Source organism: Spermophilus citellus (assembly GCF_964194105.1).
Source record: "Spermophilus citellus genome assembly, chromosome: 2".
Lineage (NCBI taxonomy): Eukaryota > Metazoa > Chordata > Mammalia > Rodentia > Sciuridae > Spermophilus > Spermophilus citellus.
The window spans coordinates 235,085,968-235,106,956 of record NC_138183.1 but is presented as its reverse complement, the minus strand read 5'-3'; the positions used below and the strand labels follow the sequence as shown (position 1 = coordinate 235,106,956).

At 52.3% G+C, this 20,989-nt stretch overlaps 2 protein-coding genes across 2 annotated transcripts in view; both read right to left on the bottom strand.

The window, feature by feature from the left end:
- Positions 1–13,578, bottom strand: part of ACCSL (1-aminocyclopropane-1-carboxylate synthase homolog (inactive) like) — a 114,698-nt gene extending 101,120 nt beyond the window's left edge. The window contains exon 1 of the mRNA XM_081282238.1: positions 13,385–13,578. The gene's annotated coding sequence lies outside the window, so the exon portion shown is untranslated. The remainder of the gene's footprint in view (positions 1–13,384) is intronic.
- Positions 5,325–6,749, bottom strand: LOC308641979 (uncharacterized protein C11orf96 homolog). The gene has a single exon (XM_081280564.1). The coding sequence runs from the start codon at positions 6,664–6,666 to the stop codon at positions 5,950–5,952; it is 717 nt and encodes a 238-aa protein (XP_081136690.1). The 5' UTR covers positions 6,667–6,749; the 3' UTR covers positions 5,325–5,949.
- Positions 13,579–20,989: the final 7,411 nt, after the last annotated feature.

The following is a 20,989-nucleotide window of genomic DNA, read 5'->3' as shown; positions in this document are numbered from 1 at the left end:
CTTTGGGGGGTAAAAAAATCATAATCACCATTTCCTATTCCTAGCTTCCTTGGCAATGAGATTCCCTCGATTCTTAAAAGGCTTCTGGACTTTGTGCTTCCAGACAGTTCCAGGTGCCAATAACCACTCCCAAAGATGTTTTCTCGGCAGAGTTCTCAAGTCTGATTTATGACTTTGCTTCCTGCTCTGGCTCAGCCCTCAATTTCAGTTCTGGCTACCTTGGAGTGACTCTAAAGCAGTATGTCTGAGTGGGAAGGCAATGGCCTTCATCTAACCTTGCCCCTGGCCTGAATCTTTTGCTGGGCTTCTTGGGTGGCCTTTGAGAAAGCTCTAAGCAGTCACAGCCTGAACTCCTGCTGTGTGGGCTACAGAGGGGAGAGCCTTCACCTTTGTGTGGACTAAGAGGCGAGTGCTCCCAGGCCCTCCCTGTGCTCCCAGGCCCTCCCTGTGCTGTCTATCTGGTAATCATCTATTAAAAGACACACACAGCGGCCAGTGTATACTAATATTCTGGTTCTTTCCAAACATGACTTCTAAGGATATTGCCTCAGTTGACATATATGAGAATTCTTCCAAATCATCATAAAAATGGTCTCACCAAATGCTTTGCTGAGGGATAACAAGAATCTCCAACTTTCCAGCCTGCAATATATTTACCTTGCTTGCAGCAAAACCACTAAATTCCTGTCTCGTGTCTGAGGGGTTTTGTGAGGTTGGAGCTCCACTGCCAGTCTAACTTTTATGTGTTGGCAGTTTGGGAAAACTGCTGTCAGACATTCAGCAATGATACAGTGGCTCAAAGAAGACAGAGTTGTGTGCCGTCGTGTGTAGAAGTTCATGGTAATCATTCCAGACTGGCAGACTGTTCTGTTCCACAGGGTCACTCAGGGGCCTAGGGTTCTTCCATCTTATTTCTCAGTCATCTCCAAGGCCATCAGCTTGATCTCCACTGGGTTGCTGCTATATGCAAGTTCCCATTTACGGGAAGGGGAAGGAGAGTGTGATGGGAGTGGGGGACAAGGTACAGCCACAACCCTAAAGCCACACAAGAAAGTCTGGGACATATATACCAGTTGCATGCCATGAAGGAAGTACTGCTGAACAACTGGCAGTCTACACCAAGGGTCTGGGAGTTGGATGGATCAATGGTAAGTCAACATGGCCTTGGGCATAACCTAGATAGAGAGAACGACTGTCTATGTGGGATCCTCCCGCACCTCCCCTCATCTGTACACACATGATCACAACGTGCTTATCAAGAAATGCAGGGCCAGCAGGCATCATGAAGCGTGTTAATCTGGTAAACTCTGCCATGTCCCTGCAACTCTCCCTAAAATGATGCCCACTGTCCTTCCTCATGCAAAGTGGGGGCCAAGGGAAAGGCTCAGAAGCAGGAGAGACCTGCTGGGGGTTGGAAGAGCTTCCTAGCCCAGACTCTCCGAGAAGCAGGGAGGGAGCCGGGGGAGCCGGAATGGCCTGCAGGGAGCAACACAAGAGTGAACCTGAGTGAGGAGAGCGGGGAAAGGAGTCCTTAGACAGCACTGCAGGCTATGGAAGTCACAGCAGAGCACCAGGAAATCCTCATGTCTCCCAGAAACCGCTCTGCCTCAGAATCCCAGCACATACAGCTACAGCCCATGGCAGATGTGCCTTAGCCAAAAGAGGTGATGGATTCCAAGCCAGAGTGGCTCTCAGGCAGTTATATTTCCTGTGGCAGGAGATCTGCAACGCCTGTTTCTCATGGCTGCCACAGAAGCATGGAGGAAGAAATGTGAATTCATACTCTAGAAAAAGACAGACTTTGGAATTAAGAAAAAATAGTGCTGGTTTGCAGTCCAGCTCACCACTGAGAAGCTGTGTGGCACTGGTCAAAAAACTCAAACTCTCTGATCCTTTCTTACTGTGAAATGCAGAGGAAAACATTTTCTGGATAAAAGTACAGTTCCCACATGAAGTAACCACTAAATGATGGACTTTACTCCCACCCCTCCATTCTTCCTGAGCCTAAAGGGTCAAGGGCTACACCCAGTGAACTTCCAGAGGGAGGACTCCCAAGCCCACAACTGACCCTAGTTCCCTGGATTGCAGACAGCCCTTCCATCTCAACCCCACACCACACGAGCCCAGACTTGGCACGCAGTGGCCTGCAAGGCTAAGTTCGCTTTTAAATCAGTCCAAGAAACACCCTGATAAATATCTTCCCCAGGGCCAAAGAAAAATATTTAGGAGAGGCTGCCAGCCAGGACAGAGATGGTCACTTGTTACTCTGCCCCGTCTGGGCTCCAGTCTGTTTGGAAACTCATCACCCAGGCTAGATCATGGGCCGAGGCCAGGCGGGGACGGAGGAAGCCAGCGGCTCCCTGGACAGGCCTGTAAATCCCGATGCTGGGCAGGCGTCCACCCACACAGGCCCGGCTGCCCTCCTTCACACGCCTGGCTCCTCTTCCTTCCCCTGCCGCACTCCCCGGGAACTGCTTTCCATCTCCTGGGCCCTTCACACCCTCCCTGTCTCCCACCCTCTCCTTCCCCAGGTGGCCCTTCTTCCCTCTTTCTCTCTGATGTGCTTGGGCTCCACCTCCATGTGTCTCACCTCCCATCACTTCCCAGGACCTTTTCTCCCAAGTGACCTCATTCCTCTCCACCTCTCTGACTCCCTGGCTTTCTTGCTTCTTCACCACCATCTCCCTGATTCTGACCTCCTCTTCCACCTTGGCCTCTCAGCCCGCCTCTCTGTGGAGCTGAGTGAGCTGCCTTGGAATGCATATGTGCACGGGGGAGTAGAGGGGGCAACTGCTGGCACCTCCTGTCCCCAGGCCTCCCTCTCTCTTCCTGTGCAGAGCAGAGCTCTCCTGCTGGAGCTCAGGAGCCGTGGCCCCCAGCATGCTCAGGGCCTGCTCCCTCCAACACTGGCATTCCAGCCCCTCTGTCCCTCACCCAGTCCCTCTCTGGGTCGATGCCTTAGACTTCTTTCTACATTACTCCTCAGAACTTCCAGTTTGGGTCAAACTGGGACAAACAGGATGCCACTTTCACACTTAAGAATGGGGAGTTAGTGTAACTCAATGTGGAAGATCTGTTCAATAGAATTTTACAAAAACCATTACATAGCTACATAAATACTGATATAAACATAAATCCAATTAATTTAAGAAGCAGGTTGAAAAATAGCACGGAGAGCATAAACCTGTTTAGTCAAAGAAAACAAAAATGCATACATAGGCATGAACCCCAAATATTCACCCATTCACCTCTGGGTAGTATATGAGTGACTTGTTTTACACTATAATAAACAAATATTTCTTGGGTAATAAAAATTAGAATCATTTTAAATCAAACTAGGGCCGGGTCACTCTGGAGGCTGAGACAAGAAGATCACAACTTCAAGGCCAGCCTGACAACTTAGCATTACCCAGTTTCAAACTGAAAACTAAAAAGGGCTGGGTATGTAGCTCAGTGGTAGAGAGCACCCCTGAGTTCAATCCCCAGTGCCACACTCACGAAAAGACAAAAGAAAACTAGGAAGTAGGCAAGATGGGCCCCGAGTTTCCTCACTGCCCCATTATTGGTTTTTACCAAACATTTCAAAAGCAGCCAGTCAGCTGCCAGGGCTGGGTCCAGCCAGCTGCCAAGAAGGAGGGGATAGATCCCTGCAATGACACTCAATGCCAGCCAGGGTGACCCAAAGAGCCGGGGTGGGGGTGTCTTCCAGACTCTTGCAGCATCTGGCTCTTGAAGTAGAAGCAGGAGCTCCTGCCAAAGACGGGGCAGGAAGGGGGTTCCTTCCCTCTGCCCTTAGTGTCTCTGCTGGGAGAAGAGAAGGGGGCTGGGGAGAAGTCAGAGCTTCAGTCCCCCCCTCCCACCCCTGGAGCTCAAACCAGCTCCACTGTGGCAGCTGCAGAGCCTGCAGTCAACCCACAGTGGCCCCACAAGAGTGAGGCTCTGGAACCAAAGGCCTCCTGTCATATCCCCCAGCACAGTGGTGCCATTGCAATGGCCAGTGTGTTCTCAGCAGCTGGGACAGGGGCCAAAGACCCCAGCCAACAGGCCACAGCCCACCCTCCCATCTCTGCGCTGGGGGAGGGGGAGGACATCCTCTCAGGCCTGTTTTTGTTTGTTTCATTTCCTCTCCTCTTTGTCCACAGAGCCCAGTGTTTCAAGAGGTGGAGTGCCAAGAGAGAGGCAGATCAGAGTCGCTGCTAGGGAAATACCCCTCACCCCAGAGACAGACAGACACACACACCAGCCCCCACCACCAGAGGGCACCCAAGCACAGAGAAGGGGCTACCTGGAGCTGGAGTAGAAGCCTCCCTCTCCCTGCCCCAAGCCCAGCCAGGTTGGGGCAGGCATAGAGTAATCCCACCCTCCTCACCCAAATATCATTTGTCACCCTGGTTGCCACCTACTGCCAGGTGACACAGCTACACTGGTACCCCAGAGGATTTAGAATGTAGACAGGGATGTGGGGCAGGTGCTGAAAAAGGCTAGAAAGAGCCTAGGAAAGGAGAGCTGGACCAGGCGCCTGCTCTGGCCTTGAGCACTCCTCTCCACGTGGCCTTCCCTCCCTTGTTTGCTAGTCTGTAAACAAAGGCCCTGCGATGGGGATGGGGTGTGCCCAGTGATACCCAGACACTGTAAAGGCTTAGACCAAAGACAAGCCCCAACCGCTCTGCAGAACCCTGAAGGGGACCAAGGAGAAGGGCTGGAAGAGGGAGCCTGAGGTCAGGAACCGCTGCTGTTTCCTCCCACAGCGCATTGAGTCAGAGCCCGGATGGGACAGCACGAGGCCCTCACCCACATCCTACAATGTGTGTGCACCCACACTCTCGCTCTTCCTCGGGCCCCACCATCCAAGCACCCCCTTCTGAGTTTCCCATTGCTTGCCCCAGGATTCGTAGCTCCCTCAAGCCACTGCCAGGAAAAGGCTAGGCTAAGAGGGATGTTCTGTGCTAGATGACGGGAGAGGACGGGACCCTGGCCTCCCTGAGAAGTCAATTGCATCTGGGAGGACGTTCTCCATCCTCAAAGGGCCGCCTTCGGCTCGCCAGCGGCTTCATTTCACCCCGATGCCAGCGAGGAGGAACAGACCGAGGAGGAACAGACCTGGGAGGCAGAGCACCCTGGGCTGAACGTGGTCCCACCTAGGGAGGCAAGTTAATGCCGCGCACCTGGGACAGGGGGGAGGGGAAATCGACCTCGTTCGGTGACAAGCATGTGAAGTAACCTCCAACTTGGGCCTCGCTGATCTCCGCACCTCCTCCCTTACCTCCCACTGTCTTAGGAACCTGGGCTTCAAAGGTTCAAGAAGTCAACAGCCTAGAGAAATGCACTGTGCAAATATATTGACTTTATTTGTCTCCATTCAGGAGCCTCACAGACATATCCGGGTAAAAAGATCGTTAAATAAACGCCTCCAGCAGTTGCAATGCAAAAATAAATATCAATCCTCGGGCCGCAGCAGCAGCCGCGCTGCGCACCAAAGTCCCATCAGCCCGCCTAACAATTATAAAAGTGTTCAGCGAGAGTGTTGGCGTGAGTGTGAACAGGTGTGCTCTGGGGGGGCACGGTGGAGCGGTGTGCAAAATCGGAGTTGCAAACCATCAGACACGGGCGTGGAGCGGCTACCCTGGCGAGACCCGGGCGAGTCAGCGCGGGCCGCCTCCCGCACACACTCACAGTTCGTACTGGGAAGAGTTAAAAAATAAACATTTACAAGGGCAAAGAAAGCAGCCCCCCTCCCTGGCGTCCCCGAGTGTGCTGGAGCCAGGGCAAGCGCAGCGGAGGGCGCACCCACCAGTTCGCAGCGGGGCGGGAGTCCAAGCGCGCGAGGGGTGGTGATCCCCGGTCCTGAGGGGGTACCCCCGGCGCGGGGCGCGGGTCCTCTTGGTGTGCACCCGCGGGCCCCCGGGCAGGCCGCGGAAGCGCGCTTGTGCCCCCTCCGGGCGGCGCCCCTCACAGGGCCGAGTCGGAGTCGCTGGAGTCCAGGCTGTTCCTCAGTTTGCAGCTGCTGAGCTGCTCCCTCTGCAACGACAGGCTCTGCGTGCTGCGGCGCAGACACTCCAGGCTCTGCAGGAACGACTTCTTAGCCTTCTCCTCCTCCATGGGGGACACCCCCTCCTCCTCCACCTCCTGGATCTCGTCGAAGGTCACCGGCTGCGTCTTGAAGCGGGACTGGCGCGGCCGCCGCAGCCGGCCCTTGCCCTTGGACAGCTTGGCTGGCCGCACGGGCTGCGGGAACTCGTCGGCCAGGCACACGAAGTGCGGCATCACCGCCTGATAGCTGGAGCAGATGCCCATGAGCTCGCTGGGCTTGGCGGCCGCCATGGCGCCGCCGGCGTCCGCGGGGCCGGGCGGCGGGGCGCTGGGGCTCTCAGGGGGCGGCCGCTGCGCCGGGGCCCCCCGGGAGGCAGCAGCCTGGGGCTCGCCGGGCGGGGGATCCAAATCTGCTGTGGGGTGGTGGCGGCCCTTGCGGGCCCGGGCAGACGCTCCTCGGAAGGGCGGGCGGACGGGCCCGTCGGGGGGCGCGGGGCTCCGGGGGCGCTGCTCCGCTGCGCTCCGAGGCGTTCGCGGCCGCTGCTGTCGCTGTCTGCCCCGAAGCGGCCCGGCTAGCGGCTTATATAGCCCGCTCCTGCCCACACGACTGCGAGCTCGGATGACAGCGAATGCCATTTAAAGCGTGCGCGCCCCGCGCCCTTCCGCCTGACGTCGCCCCGCCACTCTGGGAAAGTAACGGCCCCTTACCCGGCGCCGCCCGCCCGCCCCCTGCCAACCCGGCTCCGGAAGGCAGGCCCCGCCCGCGGGGTTCCGGGAGAATCTGGGGAGCACGAGGCCGCGCTGAGCTGCGCCTTGGGCAGCAGTGCTCGGATCCGCATCCCGGAGCTGGCACTGCTGGTTCTGGGATCCCCCAAATCTGTACCAGCCCGAGTGGCTGTGGGGGTGCAGGTGCCTTCCTCCGCCCCCTAATGCCAGATGCTCACACTCAAGGCTCTGGTTTTTCTGCCGCGGGTTCTGCGTCCTGAGTACCGGAGCAAAGCGGCTCTGAGCTCTCCTGGCAGAGCCAGGGCGACCGGCACCCCAGAGCTGAGCTCCGAGAAAGGAGCGCGCTCTCAGAAATCTTGCCACCCCCTTTCCTGGAGCAAGCACTCACTCATACGTGTGTGTACACACACACACACACACACACACACACACACACGCACACGCACACCATTACTCCATTCCAGCTCTTTACTTCCCTTGACTTCCCTGTCTACTCACCACCACCCCCAAGTTCCTTGGGCACCCCATTCAAGCACTGAAGAAAGGCACTGGGTATCACACTAACAACAACAATAATAATAGCTACCATCTGGACAGCTTTACTCCAAGCCAGCCCTGAGCCCCGTTTTACATAAATTATCCTATTTCATCCTCATAAAAGCCCTGTGAGATAATTGCTATTCTCTCATTTTCCATAGGAGAAAAGGGAGGCCCAGAGGGGATGAGTAACTAGTCCACTAGTAACTGAGGGAAACGGGTGGGGTGGACTCCGGGGTCCACATTAGCCCCTTGCTGAGAGCTGACACCACCAGCCACAGCCCACCAGTGCCAGCAGATCCTCAGGGCAGCACTGGCCCCCTGCCCTGGGGCTCCCTAGAAGAAGTTTTGTGAGACCAGCCTTGAAGGACTGCTTGGGATCTGGCCCCCATTCCTTCCATATTCATTCAACACAGGCTTACTGAGGAGCAGGTGTGACTGGCTCAGGGAGAAACAGAGGTGAGTAAGAAGATAAAGCCCTGCCCTCATGAAAGGTATACTCTGGGAGGGAGGGTTCATGAACATATAAACAAGAGCATATGCTGTGTTGTGGCAGGGATGCAAACAGAAGTATGCCCAGTGGGAGAGGCTTCTGAGAGGGTGACATTTAGCTGACACTTGAAGAACAATAATAACACCACTAAGTGCTTAATATGAGCTGGTCCCTGAGTGCTTTCTTGTATTAGCTCATTTAACGTAAAATGTTGCTGTTTTATTCTCAAAAACCCTTGGGTAACAAGAACATTATTATCTTTTGCAGGTGGAAAAACCAAGGCACAGAGAAGCCAAGCAGCCGGCCACTGGGGCCCCACAGCTAGTAAGTACCAGAGCTGTTGGCTTCTGAGCTCCTGCTCTTACTGCACTGAAGTGGTCTGCCTCGTGGAGGTCAAGGAAGGACCAGCGAGTGACAAAGTGGGAGAGACTGTTTGGGCAGAGGCATCCCCAGCACTAAGGTGCTCAACAAGAAGAAACTCAGCTCAGTCGGTGAACAGTGGGGAAGCCTGTTGGCTACAGCAGAGTGGGCAAAGGAGATGAGAAGTAGGGACAGTCACGCAAGTCCTTGAGGCCATGTACGGAATAGAATTTCATTAGAAGAGCATTACTAAGGCACTGGAGGGTTTGAGAGGAAGAGCTACATCCTCCAAATTACATTTGCATATAACAGTATTTGTTTGTATTGGGGATTGAGCCCAGGGGTACTTTACCTCTGAGCCACAATCCCCAGACCCTTCTTGAGACCTGTCTGTGACATGTTTCACTAAGTTGCTGAGGCTGGTATGGAACTTGCAATCCTACCTCAGCCTCCAGAGTTGCTGGGATTACAGACATGAGCCACTATGCCCAACCCAAATTGTGTTTTTTAAAATTCACTCTGGCTGGCATGTGGAGAGGAGATAGGGAAACCCACTTAGGTGATCAATACATGACCTCAGACACCCGAAGACCTGGACAAAGGTGGAGGCCATAGAGATATAGGGAAATGGTTAGATTTCAGATTTAGAGTCAGAGCTAAGAGGAATTTCTGATGGACTAGATGGGGCTGTATCTGGGGTTAGGATCAAGGTTGACTTCTATGTATTTGGCTTGAGCAAGTGTTAAATAGTGGTGCCTCTGACTGACAGGAAAAGAGAAGGTTGGGGAGAAGAGGACCTTTGGGAAGTCTGCTAACTGTCGATCAAAACCCACTCCCCACTTGGCTGAGGCTGAAAATGCTCACATCAGAACTATATTATGTGAGACAAAAAAAAATCAAAATCAATTTTCTGATCTTAAAACTACTGTGATTTGAGATAGGGTTTCAGTACATTGCCCAGGCTGGTCTCAAACTCTTAAGCTCAAATGATCCTCTGAGCTCAACCTCCCAGCAGCTGGGGACAACCACACCTGGCTTGGAGCCGCTTCTAACAGCAGCTTAGCAAGACTCTATACTAAAACTGGCACCATGAGTGAGAAGCTGCCATGGATCAAACCCCTCAACTCTGTGGCAGTGGCTTAGCCAACAGATGTTTCCACAGGGAAACAGCTATTGGAAAACGGAAAGCAGGTAATCCTTGTTATTAAAATACTTATTGCAAACATCATGTGTGATAATTTAAAAGACAGGCCACAATGCCGACTAAGGCTACAGTTCTAGAAAAAAATGGTTGGGAAAAGCCAAAAAGATTTCATGATGCAAGATGTTTCATATATTTCAAGATATTACAAGAAGGAGACTGGCTAGTTTATAAGAAGAGATGAACAGAAATAGTATCCAGGAAAATAGTGTCACTGGGGTTAGACAGGCCATCTGGTTTTGTCCAAAGAGCAGGAGACCAGACTGTGGCTCAGAGCTTCTCTCAGTGTCTCTCTATTATAGCAAAATATTAGGCCAAATAAAGAAATCACCCCTGTGGCAAATTAGTATATTAAGGGACCTTGTCATCCAGGTCCATTGATTCCTATGTCCTTGGTAGCCTTCACTGTAAGGCAGCAAGAAAGAGATGGGTTGCAAGGAAGAGAGACTCGCTAACTTTCAGGAAAGGAACTTTGGGTGTGGTTACTGGCACATAGAACTGACTAGAACCAGATAGACCCACATCCATCAGGTTTGTGGAGGAATTGTTATCATCAGCAAAAAGGTAAGGCTGGAACACAAAGGTCCGTGATTGTTCAAGCCCAAATCACATCCAGAAAGGACAGGCTCTTGCACCCTGTTTGGTGGTCATAGAGCATGACAGGCAAGGGAGAATTTCTGAAAAGGCAAATCCAAGGACCAGGGAGACACAGGACAAGGAACGTCACCCCCCAGTCTCTTCTGCCACCAGAGGGAGGTCCTCACTGTTCACTAGGGTGGGCTTTAGCAGAGACTGTTAGCAACTTTCCCTGCAGCTAGTGAGGGTCACATGTCTGCTCTCTTACCTGTAGGCCATGAGCAGAAGTGATGTGTGTAGCTCTACTTCACTTGCCCAAGAGGAAATCCCTGCTCAAGGCCTCCATACTTTTCCATTTCACTGTCTGGAAGAACAATAATGAAGAGACCTGGGAAGGTTCACATTAGACAGCAGTGCCGCCATTAATCTGGACCCCTTAATGATCGTGTGGAACTGAGCTACCTTCCTACTTGTAATGCTTCCCTTGGAACTATGAGAGAACAATGAACTGAATACTTTTAAACTGTTATAATTTGGGGACTTTCTTATTATATAGACTTAGCTTTATCCTAAAAGATCCCTGAGGTATCCAAATAGAAATGTGAAGCAGGCCATAGGCACTCGGGGTAGATGATGTAACACTGGGGACTGGGTCAAGACCATCTTTCAGACAGGGTGCTGGAACAGGTCTATGCCAGGAGGAGGGAAAGCCAGTCAAGAACTTGGAAAAGCATCCAGGTGTGGTGGTATATGCCTGTAATCCCAGAGGCTCAGGAGGCTGAGGCAGAAGGATCGCAAGTTCAAAGCCAGCCTCAGCAATTTAGTGAGGCTATAAGCAACTTAGCCAGACCCTGTCTCCAAATTTAGATAAGGACTAGGGATGTGGCTTAGTGAGTGGTTAAGCACCCCTCAGTTCAATCCCTGGTAACAAAAACAAAAAAACAGGGTAGGAGAACCAAGAGAACATAACAGAATCCGAGAGAAGGATGTTTTCAGGAGATCATTAGAACAGGAATCCACACCATGTATAGTGGTGCACACCTGTAATCTCAGCAATACAAGAGACTGAGGCAGAACGATTGATTGCAAGTTCTCAGCAACTGAGAGAGGTTCTAAGTAACTTAGTGAGACCCTGTCTCAAAATAAAATATTTAAAAAGCTGGGGATGTGGCTCAGTAGTTAATTACCCCTAGGTTCAATCCCTGGTATCAAAAAGAAAAGAATGGGAATGCAAGAGGGTCCCAGCCTGGCTCTACCAGAACTTACTATGTGGCCTTGGAGAAGCCACTCACCTGCCTGTCTGCTGAGGTCTCCAAGGCTGTCTCCCAGTAACATCTGAAGCCTTCCCTGGCCGCCCCTCAGTCACTCCATTTCTTTTCCCTCTTAGCATATTTATCACTATCTAAAAGGTCTTCATGTTGACTTCTGAACTGACCCCTTTCCCACTGGACTGTCAACATTGGCACTGCACCCAGGACACAGCTGGGCACCCAGTCCATGGGTCCTGTGGAATGAGGCCATGCTCACTCTGCCCCATGCCTCCCGGAAGGCCAGGGAGCGCTGCACTGCTTCATTCCATCAGGCTCCCCACAGCGCATATGGCTCCCAGGCTCCAAGTTCCCAGGCCAGGGAACCAGGATACCCAAAGTCACCCTCTCCACTCCCCTGGATTAGACCCCCCACCCCACCCCAGGGCGTTGAAAATAGGAAAAGAAGTGTGAGTTCCACAGCAAGGGTGGCAAATCAGCCAGAAGGTCATTGGCCTAGGGGGACTCTAGGGAAAGGGGTATGACGTGGGAGAGACTGAAATCTCCCCTCAAAGACAGGACATGAGGGCAGGAGGTGTGGCTTAGTGGCAGAGTGCTTGCCTAGCGTGCAGAAACAACCGACAAGCAGGCAGAAATGGGCCCTGAGCCCCCACACTGCCTAGAGTCCCCTGCCACTGCTGACCCTCTCTGTCCTCTTCGCCCCCACTTAGGGTTGCCCTAAGTGCCTCCGGATGTCTCCAGGGCCAGACCCTATCCTAATTGGCCTTTGTGTGCCTTCTGGACCCTCCTCTATCTGCGGGAGCCAGCCAAGGGCCACAGGTCAGGAGAACACAGAGTTCAACCTGCCTTTGCCAGACTGGTTCTGTGACCTTGGGCAGGTTACGCTCCCTGTCTCATGTCACCCCTAGAAAGCATAAATGCTGCCCCTGAGGCCAATGGCTACAGTATGGGAAGCACCTTGCCTCGCGCCCAGCCTGTCTGCAGCATGAGATAAAAGTCCCTTTTGCGTCATGATCTCATGCCCAAACCTTCCTGGCCCCCAGCGTGGTCAAACAGATGTCAGGGAAAAGCTCCAAGACATTCCTGCTCCAGAGGGCATCCGGGGGTTTTGGTGCCTTATACCTCCCTCTGACTCACAACTTAAAAGAGGAACTGGCCAGAGCCACAGTGGGCTCCAGGTCATGTCTCCAGGGGAGGACCTCCAGGCAGAGTTAGTGATGGTTCCCATGGGTGACCCCAGGGGACCTCAGGGGGTGTCCCCTCCTCCTCATTCAATCCTTTCTCAAAGGCCAAGAGCCAAAGCCTTCTGCTCTGTAGTGTGCAGAGGGCAAGGGGGGTGGGAAGATTTGGGGATCTGGGCGGCCCAGATATTGGTTCTTGTCAGTCTCTGGGCCCAGCTGAGTCTACAGAGGCTGGAAACTCAGGAAGAGGTCAATGTCCATTTGTGGCACTGTTGCCACCTCTGCTCACCCTGGAATACGTGTTAGCCATTAAAAGGGATGCAGGATGTTCCCTTTTCTCAGCAGGGCTGCAGAAACATCAGCTGCTGAACACCTACTATGTTCCTGGCACTGTGCCAATTGTGCTTTTTGTCTAAATCATCCTCAGCGAGTTCCTAGGGGGGAATCCTAGCCTTACTCCAGTTTACAGATGAGGACTCAGGGTGCTTGGTAGCTTGCCAGGGTTGCCCTAAGTGCTAAGGGCTAAAGCTGAGATACAAAGCCAGGCCAGCCTGACTCGGAACATGCTCACTGCTTGCACCAGCCTGTCCTGCTGTCTTTGATTCAACAGGAACAGGACTGGACTTAAAGCCAGGCACCGTGGCGCCATATTTCAGCTCTACCACCACACACTCTGGCCTTGAACCAGTAGCTTCCCATCTCTAGCTACAGTTCCCCCATCTGTAAAGTGGGAAGGTCAGACTTGGATTCACTAGCTCTGACATTCTAGAATTCTCAGGCAGGGAATGAGGAGACCCATTTGCAGGAAGTAGATGCTTCCCTTTGGGCCAGAGAGTGGCAAGCAGCCCGGGCTGTAACTGTGGGGGAAGGACTGCCTCCACAGAGGGGCTGTGGGAGCAGATGGGGTAGAAGACAGCAGCAGACCAGGAGGAGCCTGGGCCGCTACCTCCTCCACCATCCCCGCCCACATTTTGGCTTTTGGGCAGAACTGGGGTTTAAAAAAAGCACCCACCAGTCCTTCAGTTATTAGCAAGGCTCTGTTTCCAAGGAGGCTTTGGTATCCCGGGCTTGGGTCAGAACGGCAGCAGAGGAGTAGAGTATGTCCTGGGAGAGCCCTGGAGTCAAGGGACAGAGATGAGGTAGGAGAGTCTCGGCTCACAGGCCTCCTCTGCTCTCCACTGGGGGTGGGTGAGAAGGCTGGACGGTGGCTGTCCTGCTCTTCTGCTGTCTTGGCCCAGACCTCCTGCTAGTCAGAAGCCTTGATCAGTTGGGGACCCCCACCCTCCTCACTCAGAAGTCTCCCTAGAGTGAGTCTCAGAGCTCCACGTATTCAATGCAGGGATAGTTTTTCCAGATGGTGCTGTTTGGGTGGATCTGCACTTTGGGTGTTTTGGGTCCAGCCAATGTGTCATGTGTAACATAAATGTAAATGTGGCACAAGGGGTGGAAAAGGGACAGCAATAAACAATCTCTGGTAATAAGTGACAGGGCCTTTACTGAGTGTCCTGCCTCCAGGCCTACCCTCAGTTCCCGCTGGTGCCACCCCACCCCCCAGTGGGCCCTTGGCACAAAGCCTGTGACTTCAGCATCCTACCAACTGCTCCTGCCTCACTCAGAATTAGCACTTCGTCTGGTACAATTGTGAGCATAAAAAGTGTTTTGATAATTTTCCTGGAGGGTTGCCATGACAATCCCCAGCAAGCTCCAAGAGGGGGTGTCTGTGCACGAGCAGGAGAAAGAGGAGAGGGAGAGGGGCAGGGACAGAGGAAGCGGGTCCAAGAGGCACAGAGAGGCAGAGAGGAGCAGAGCCAGGAAGACCCCCAGAGACACCTCCCAAGTCAGGCCCCCAGCCCCTAACACCACCACCCTGGTGGCCATTCATGCTGCGATGAGCTCACCGCCTCATCTGGTGTCTATGGTGCAGGGGGACACCAGGTGCTGGTGGGCAGACTGTGGAGCTGGCATGGCAGCACTGCTCCCACTGACGGAGGCATCCCGGTACCTCCCTGTCCCCGGATGATTCCCAGGGAACACCATGCTGGGGATGGGGCAGGGACATTCTTGGGGATTCAGAGGGAGCTGAGCCCAGGGAAACCTCCTGAGAATCCTGCCCAGCCTGCAGGCCCAGCTGTGCTCATGAGAGTCATGAAAGCTCACTTCTCTGCCAAGGGTCTGCTTCCAAAGGCATAAGTTCTGCCCCAGGGTCAGCGGCTACAGCATGGGAAGCCCAGCGCCCATGGTGCAGTCTTCCCACAGCCTTTCTTGGAGGCATGAGCATCCCCTTCTGGGACCACCAGTCTCAGCATCACCGTAACTGAGGACAAAATCTTGTACAACTTGTGATCTTAGCGAGCAAGTCTATCTTTGCTGTCTTTTGAGATGAAGACAGAGAAGCCCAGAGAGGTGAGGGACTAGTGGGAGGTCACATAGCAAGCAGCAAGGTGGGGCAGAATCAGGTTAGAGACTAGTCCTGGATTTTATTCCAAACCTCACTGCCTCCTGGTTCTCTGGAAGGTCCATCTGACACTACCCTCATGTGGACAGGGAAATGTAAGTCCAGGGACTTCACCTGGCTAGTTAGCATGAAGCATGGCTTGCAGCCTCCAGACCTGAGGAATTTCTCTGCTTTAATTGAGCTACAAGCCAGGACCAGACATTTCACAGTAAACCCTAGTAATTTTCTTTTTCTCTCTCTCTCAGGGGCACTCAACCACTGAGCCACATCCCTAGTTCCCCCACATCCCTAGTTCCCTGCTCCTTTTTTTTTTTTTTTTTTTTTTTTGTATTTTATTTAGAGACAGGGTCTCATTGAGTTGCTTAGCTAAGCCTCTTCGTTTCTGAGGCTGGCTTTGAACTCATGATCCTCTTGTCTCAGCCTCTGGAGCTGCTGGGATTACCGGCATGTGCCACTGTGTCTGGCAAACCCTAGCAACTTTCTTATGTTCCAAAGTGAAAGTGCAAGTCTCTACACAGGAGACTGAGGCAGGAGGATTACGCAAGGCCAGAAGTTGGGGATCAGCCTGGACAACACAGTGAGACTAGTGGAAGGAAGAAAGGAAAGAAGGGAGGGAGGGAGGGAGGAAGGAAAAGGAAAGGAAAGGAGAGGAGAGAGGGAGGGAGGGAGGGTGGAGGAATAGAGGGAGTCTCTCAGTCAGTCTCTGCCTTGGAAAGACATTTTTCTGGTTATCAGCAAAACAGAGCAGAGGGCAGCTGGAGCCAGTAACAGAGGGGAGAGGGTCACAGGTTTTCCCAGGCAGTTCTAGTTCCTGCTGCACTGCGCAGCCTTGCAAGCTCTCCTAGTCTTTTGACTTTCACTGCTGTGTGGCCTTGGACAAGTCACCTGGGCTCTCAGAGCCACAGATGTGCACCTGCCAAGAGCTGATGTGATTTCAGCTGTGGCTACTGAGTCAGAAGCCCGCAAAGAACTATTTTCCAAGGTGTTCTACCCTGGAACAGCAGTCCTCATGACAGATGTGCCCACATCCCTCAACCCTGAGCCCAGTGCAAATCCACCTTTCCAGAATTTACCACTAGGGTGGGGGTGGGGGAACCAAAAAGAAAGAGCTAGAGACGCTGCAGAACACTTCTGTGGCCTTGGTGATGGCTAACAACACAAGCAGCAGCAAACAGCAGCTCAACACTGCCTGTTTGGATGCCTTGGTTCTGATGTTTACTAGAATGTTCTTCTCATTATCCTGGGATTGCAGAAGTCTCATGCCTTCCCCATCTTCTCTGGGGGTGGAGGGAAACTTATGAGGATCAAATTAGGTGATTTATGAGACGATATTGGAATAAACCTTAGTTCTTTTAGGAGAGTAGACATTGTAATTGACAACAATTAGGGTCAAGCTGGGTGATGGCATATGCCTATAATTCCAGGGGCTCTGGAGGCTGAGACAGGAGGATTGTGAGTTCAAAGCCGGCCTCAGCAACAGCGAGGCCCTAAGCAACTTAGAGAGACCCTGTCTCTAAATAAAATACAAAGAAGGGTTGGGGATGTGGCTCACTGGTTGAGTACCCCTGAGTTCAATCCTTGGTACCCCTCCTCAAAAACAGAATTAGGGTCAAATGATGTCCTGTTATGTTCTAAATCTGGCTTTGGGGCAGGATGCAGAGTCAGTCTTGTAAATAGCTACTTGACCTCTGGCAACCCTAAGAAGTCCCTTCTGCTCCAGTCCTGGCCATGTTCGCCTCCAGACACCAGAGGTGTCTGCTGTGCCTGGCCTCTCTGCACTTTTAGGGTGGTGGGGTGGGGAAGGGCTATGCCTAGGGCACCAGGCTCAGGACAGCCTCTCCCTAATGCTGCCCCACCATGGAGGGCAATTCCCCATTCTCACTTTACAGCAGCAGTAGCTGCCATTTCTCCAGCCATTCCCTTAAAAGGACACACAGAGATGGGAGATAAAGGAATGAGTTTTTGGAGCATCTACCTTATGCCCAGCATTAATGCATCTCACCCTTAGGTTTATCCTCTGAAACAAGTATTGCTGTCTTCAAGCTTTTGTTGAGGAGATGAGCTCAGAGATGGAGGGAGTACTCACAAGACCACACAGCAAGACAGAGCTGGTGCTGGGATTTGAACCCAGGTCTGTCTGTTGTTGAAGACAGACATCTGCACCTCCATCTGCACCTCCCACATGGTGAGTCCTGGACCTTCCCAGGGAGCGATTCAGGGGGAGCACTGGTGAAGAAGGAGCTAGCCAGGACTGGGGAAGGGTCTAGAATTCTAAGTAGCAACAGGGACTACTTCCCCACAGCTCTTCCAGCTAGATGAATGTCCTCCGGTCCAATCAGTAGTCTTGGAGCAGGGTGGGGAGGGGAATGAGGATGACATCCAACCCCACTCCCCCTTTTCACACAGAGATGCCAGGAAAAGGCCTGGGAGCCCCACTCCCAGAGGCCCCGGCACTTGAGACACACAGCTAGACGGTGCGTGACCTTGGGGACCTCAGCCATGAACTCAGGAGGGTGGGCTCTCTGAGCAGTGCACCTCCAGTCACCCTCAGCCCACAGTCCCAGCATCTGAGATTGGAAACCATGGCCTGAAGACCCAGCCAAGAAGATAAGAGACTCGGCTGGGGAAGGGCGGGTGGTGGAATCTTGAGACGGCAGGAAATGGGAGAAAACTACATGCTGCCAGAGCAGGAAGCAGCCTGTAGATGATCCAGGAAGCTGCTTCCAGACCTGGGGGTGTGGCTCAGCAACCGACCTCACAACAGCTCAGGGACCATGACCAGCATTTAAAAAACCATATATAAGAGAATACAGAATATCTGAGGCAACACATTATACTGTATCTTGAAGCTTTGGATTCAGTTGTGCGTTCATGTGCGTGAAAACTTTTTTATTCTCTTACATTCAAGGGTTACTGTTTTAAAAAAGCTAAAAACAATGAGACATTAAATTGGTCAAGCCCTGTAGTATTTTCCTATTAACATGTGAGTGGCTATGGGAACGCACACTCCCAGCTCTTCAGAAGAGGGAGGCCTGAACAACAGGGGATGTGGACTTCTACTGGGTGATTATTATGGTGAGCAGGCATGTTCATCCAGACACACGCAAGCCCTGTATTTTATGTGAGGGGAAACTGAGGCCAAGGTCAGGAAAAGGTTTTGCCCAAAGACAGAGGTCCCAGGTTTCCTGTGGCCAGGACACAGGCCTGATTTCTTGCTGTCTTTTACCCTCAAAACACTACCTCCCTTGCCAGCTGTTACCCACGTTGTCCCTGGCTGGAGTGAGGAGAGTCTAGCATACGAGGTTCTGCGGGGCGGGGTGGGAGGCCAGCACTGTGTTGAGCTGCTGTGACAGAACATTCTGTGGCTCTCCTTCCTCTCAGAGCTGTTCCTTTCCTGCCTTTGTCACTGCTTTTCCTCCTCCCACCCCCTCCCTGTGAGAGGGGTTCCTCTACCCTCCCTCCCACTGGTCCCCACAATGCCCCCCTGCAGATTCATCCCATTCATTGCTAGACTGGGCCCTACTCCCCCAGCTCTTGTCACAGAAGTAAGTATTAAGATCTGCCCACAAGCAGATCCCACAAGCCCACCTCACCTGGTCCCCAGGAGAGGGTCTTTCCACACATTTCCCTAAGAACAGCCACAGGGACTACAGCAAATGCTCGCTTCTCACTCAATTCTTGCAATAACCCTGTTTTATAGGTGGGGAAACTCGAGCTAGGAAATTTGCCAAAGTCTATGTGGCAGTAAGTGGAGGAGTTGGAACTAGAACCAGGTTTATCGGGCACCAAAATTTACACCACAGGAGAAGGCTGTCACCTTCTGCCTGGCAGCCTTTCCTGGGAAGCATCTTGGATTAGACCTGGGAGCACTGTGCGCCGTGGGGTATGGGTCCTACCTTATGTGGCAATGAGGAAAGGCGCATTCCAGTCCCAGGAGGAAGAGAGTTGGAAAGGCAACCCCCATCCTTCCCCCAGCCTCCCTTCCTCTCTTTCCCAAGAGAAAGGGAATGATTTATCTGATGGGGAACTGGAGAGAAGGACTGTGTTGGGTACGTGAAATCTGGCCCTGTCCTGCCCCCTTTCAGACCCGCCTGCCCATAGAAGCATGTATGCTGCTCAGCTCCTGTGACCACCATGTGGGGAAGGGTGCCCAGGCAGGGCCAGTGTCCACCTTCTAGAAGGACAGCTCCTCCAGTCCCCATGGGCAGACTCAGTGGGCAGCAGCAATCTGGCAGCTGGTGGGCCAGTCTTGGTGAGGGAGGACCAAGAGGCCTGACTGGCCCTGTGTAAGCCATGGCCTCCCGCCCAGCTGTACCAGTGGTCACACTGATGTTCTGCCCTTGCAGCCAAGTCCCATGTTTTTCTCTCTTCGGAATTCATGGGAAGAAGGGATGTTACCAGCACAAGGAGACCCAGCATCTTTGTCCTCACCATTCCCAGAGGGGCCCACCCGGCCACAGAGCACAGTCTCCCCAGGTCTTCCTACCTCCAGTCTCCCACCCTCCCTCCACCCGATACATCCATTTTTCTAAAATTCACCACAAGCCCTCACTGGCTCCCGCTGTGAAGCCCCCTGCCCGAGCAGGTTCTCTGGCCTGATCCAGCCCACCCTCCTTCCACCATCTCTTCCCACACGAGCCCCAAATGCAGGCCATGTGGGGCCCCTCCCTGCTCATGAGCGTTACAGCCACCACTGTGCAGGATCCTCCTCCCCATTCTCCACGTGCCTTTTCCTCCACGAAGCCTTCCCTGGCCACCCCACGGAGCTTTCATGTTCTGCTGTGACTCCTGCTGCACTGTCACAAACCGTCCTTTCAAATTTGTTACTGTCCATCTTCAACTGTGTCTTGATTTTTTTCAACAAACGATACAAAACATAGTGACAATGGAATATGGGCTGCAATGGACTGAGTTCTCCTCGCTCTGGGTCAGGCCCAGGGCAGGTTCTCCACCCAGCAGGGAGTGTCAAAGAACGTGGCAGTTTCTCAGATGTGCTCTAACATTGATGTAGGGCAATAAGTGAGTGCCCTTTCTGGAAAGCCATTAGTATTATGCACCCAAAGCCTTCAAGTATGCACAGCCTGTGGGATCAGGCAGAAAGCCCACTTTTGGGTTGTGAGAAGCAGTCTCAGATGTACTCAGAGTTTTTGTTAAAGGACAGCTCTACGCGTCCATTCTGCTAGGCCATGCCTCAGTTTCCTCAGTTAAAGATAAAGTGGGGATAAAGCAACAGCTTGTCCTCAGCCTGAGGATTAGTAAATCAGGCGTTAGTATACAGAAAGCACTTCGTACCAGTGCCTGGCACATATTTCAGCTTTGTAGAGTGTCACCTGTTCTCATTGTTTGAATTGAGGTCCAAATGAGGCCAGGGTGTGGACTTTGAGTTGTGCCTCTATCTGCCTCTCATGGTCCACTCTCATAATTTCTAAACAAAATGGTCACTAATAGTAAAAACAACCAACATCACTACAATCTCAATACTGGTTAAATAATACTACTACTACATACAACATTATGCAGCCTCTCAAAGTGATGTTTAAAATAATGTCATCTGCCAACCTACATAAGAAGAAAAAGGTTACAAGACTATAAATTGTGATGTAACTTTTTTAAGTACACAAATGTGTAGGAAAAAATACTGCAAACTGTGAAAACTTGTCATTTCTGGCTTATGAAATTACAATTTTTCATTTTATCTTTTTAACTTTTTGCAAAGAACACACAATCCTTTTGTGTAAGGAGAAAAAACTAATTTTGCAAAAGAAAATAAAAGCCCCATTGGTTTACTGCTATCTGCAATGGAAGGGATTGTGTCTTCCTTTTATATCTCCCCCACCACATCTAACACAATCTCTAGACATAAAAGCCCTGGTCTTGAACAGCATTCCAGACAGGCAATCTTATTTAATCTTCCAGGCCAAGGCGTTCTGTACAGTTAGAAATGGTCCCAAGCACCAAAAAAAAAAAAAAAAAAAAAAAAGAAAGAAAGAAAGAAAGAAAAAGTGACTGACCAGCTGATGGGAGTGCATCTGAGTCTGTTTGGTTGGTGACCTGCTTGCTGGGCTGGGAGACGTCAAGAACTGACCTCAAGGGGAGGAGGCAGTGGAATTCTGGAATCCAGCCAGGGATGGTGCATTAGGAGACCAATTACCTGAGGGGAGC

Bases quoted from the DNA above. Each gene is read 5' to 3' on its own strand.
- LOC308641979 (XM_081280564.1), bottom strand. From the start codon at position 6,666: ATGGCATTCGCTGTCATCCGAGCTCGCAGTCGTGTGGGCAGGAGCGGG.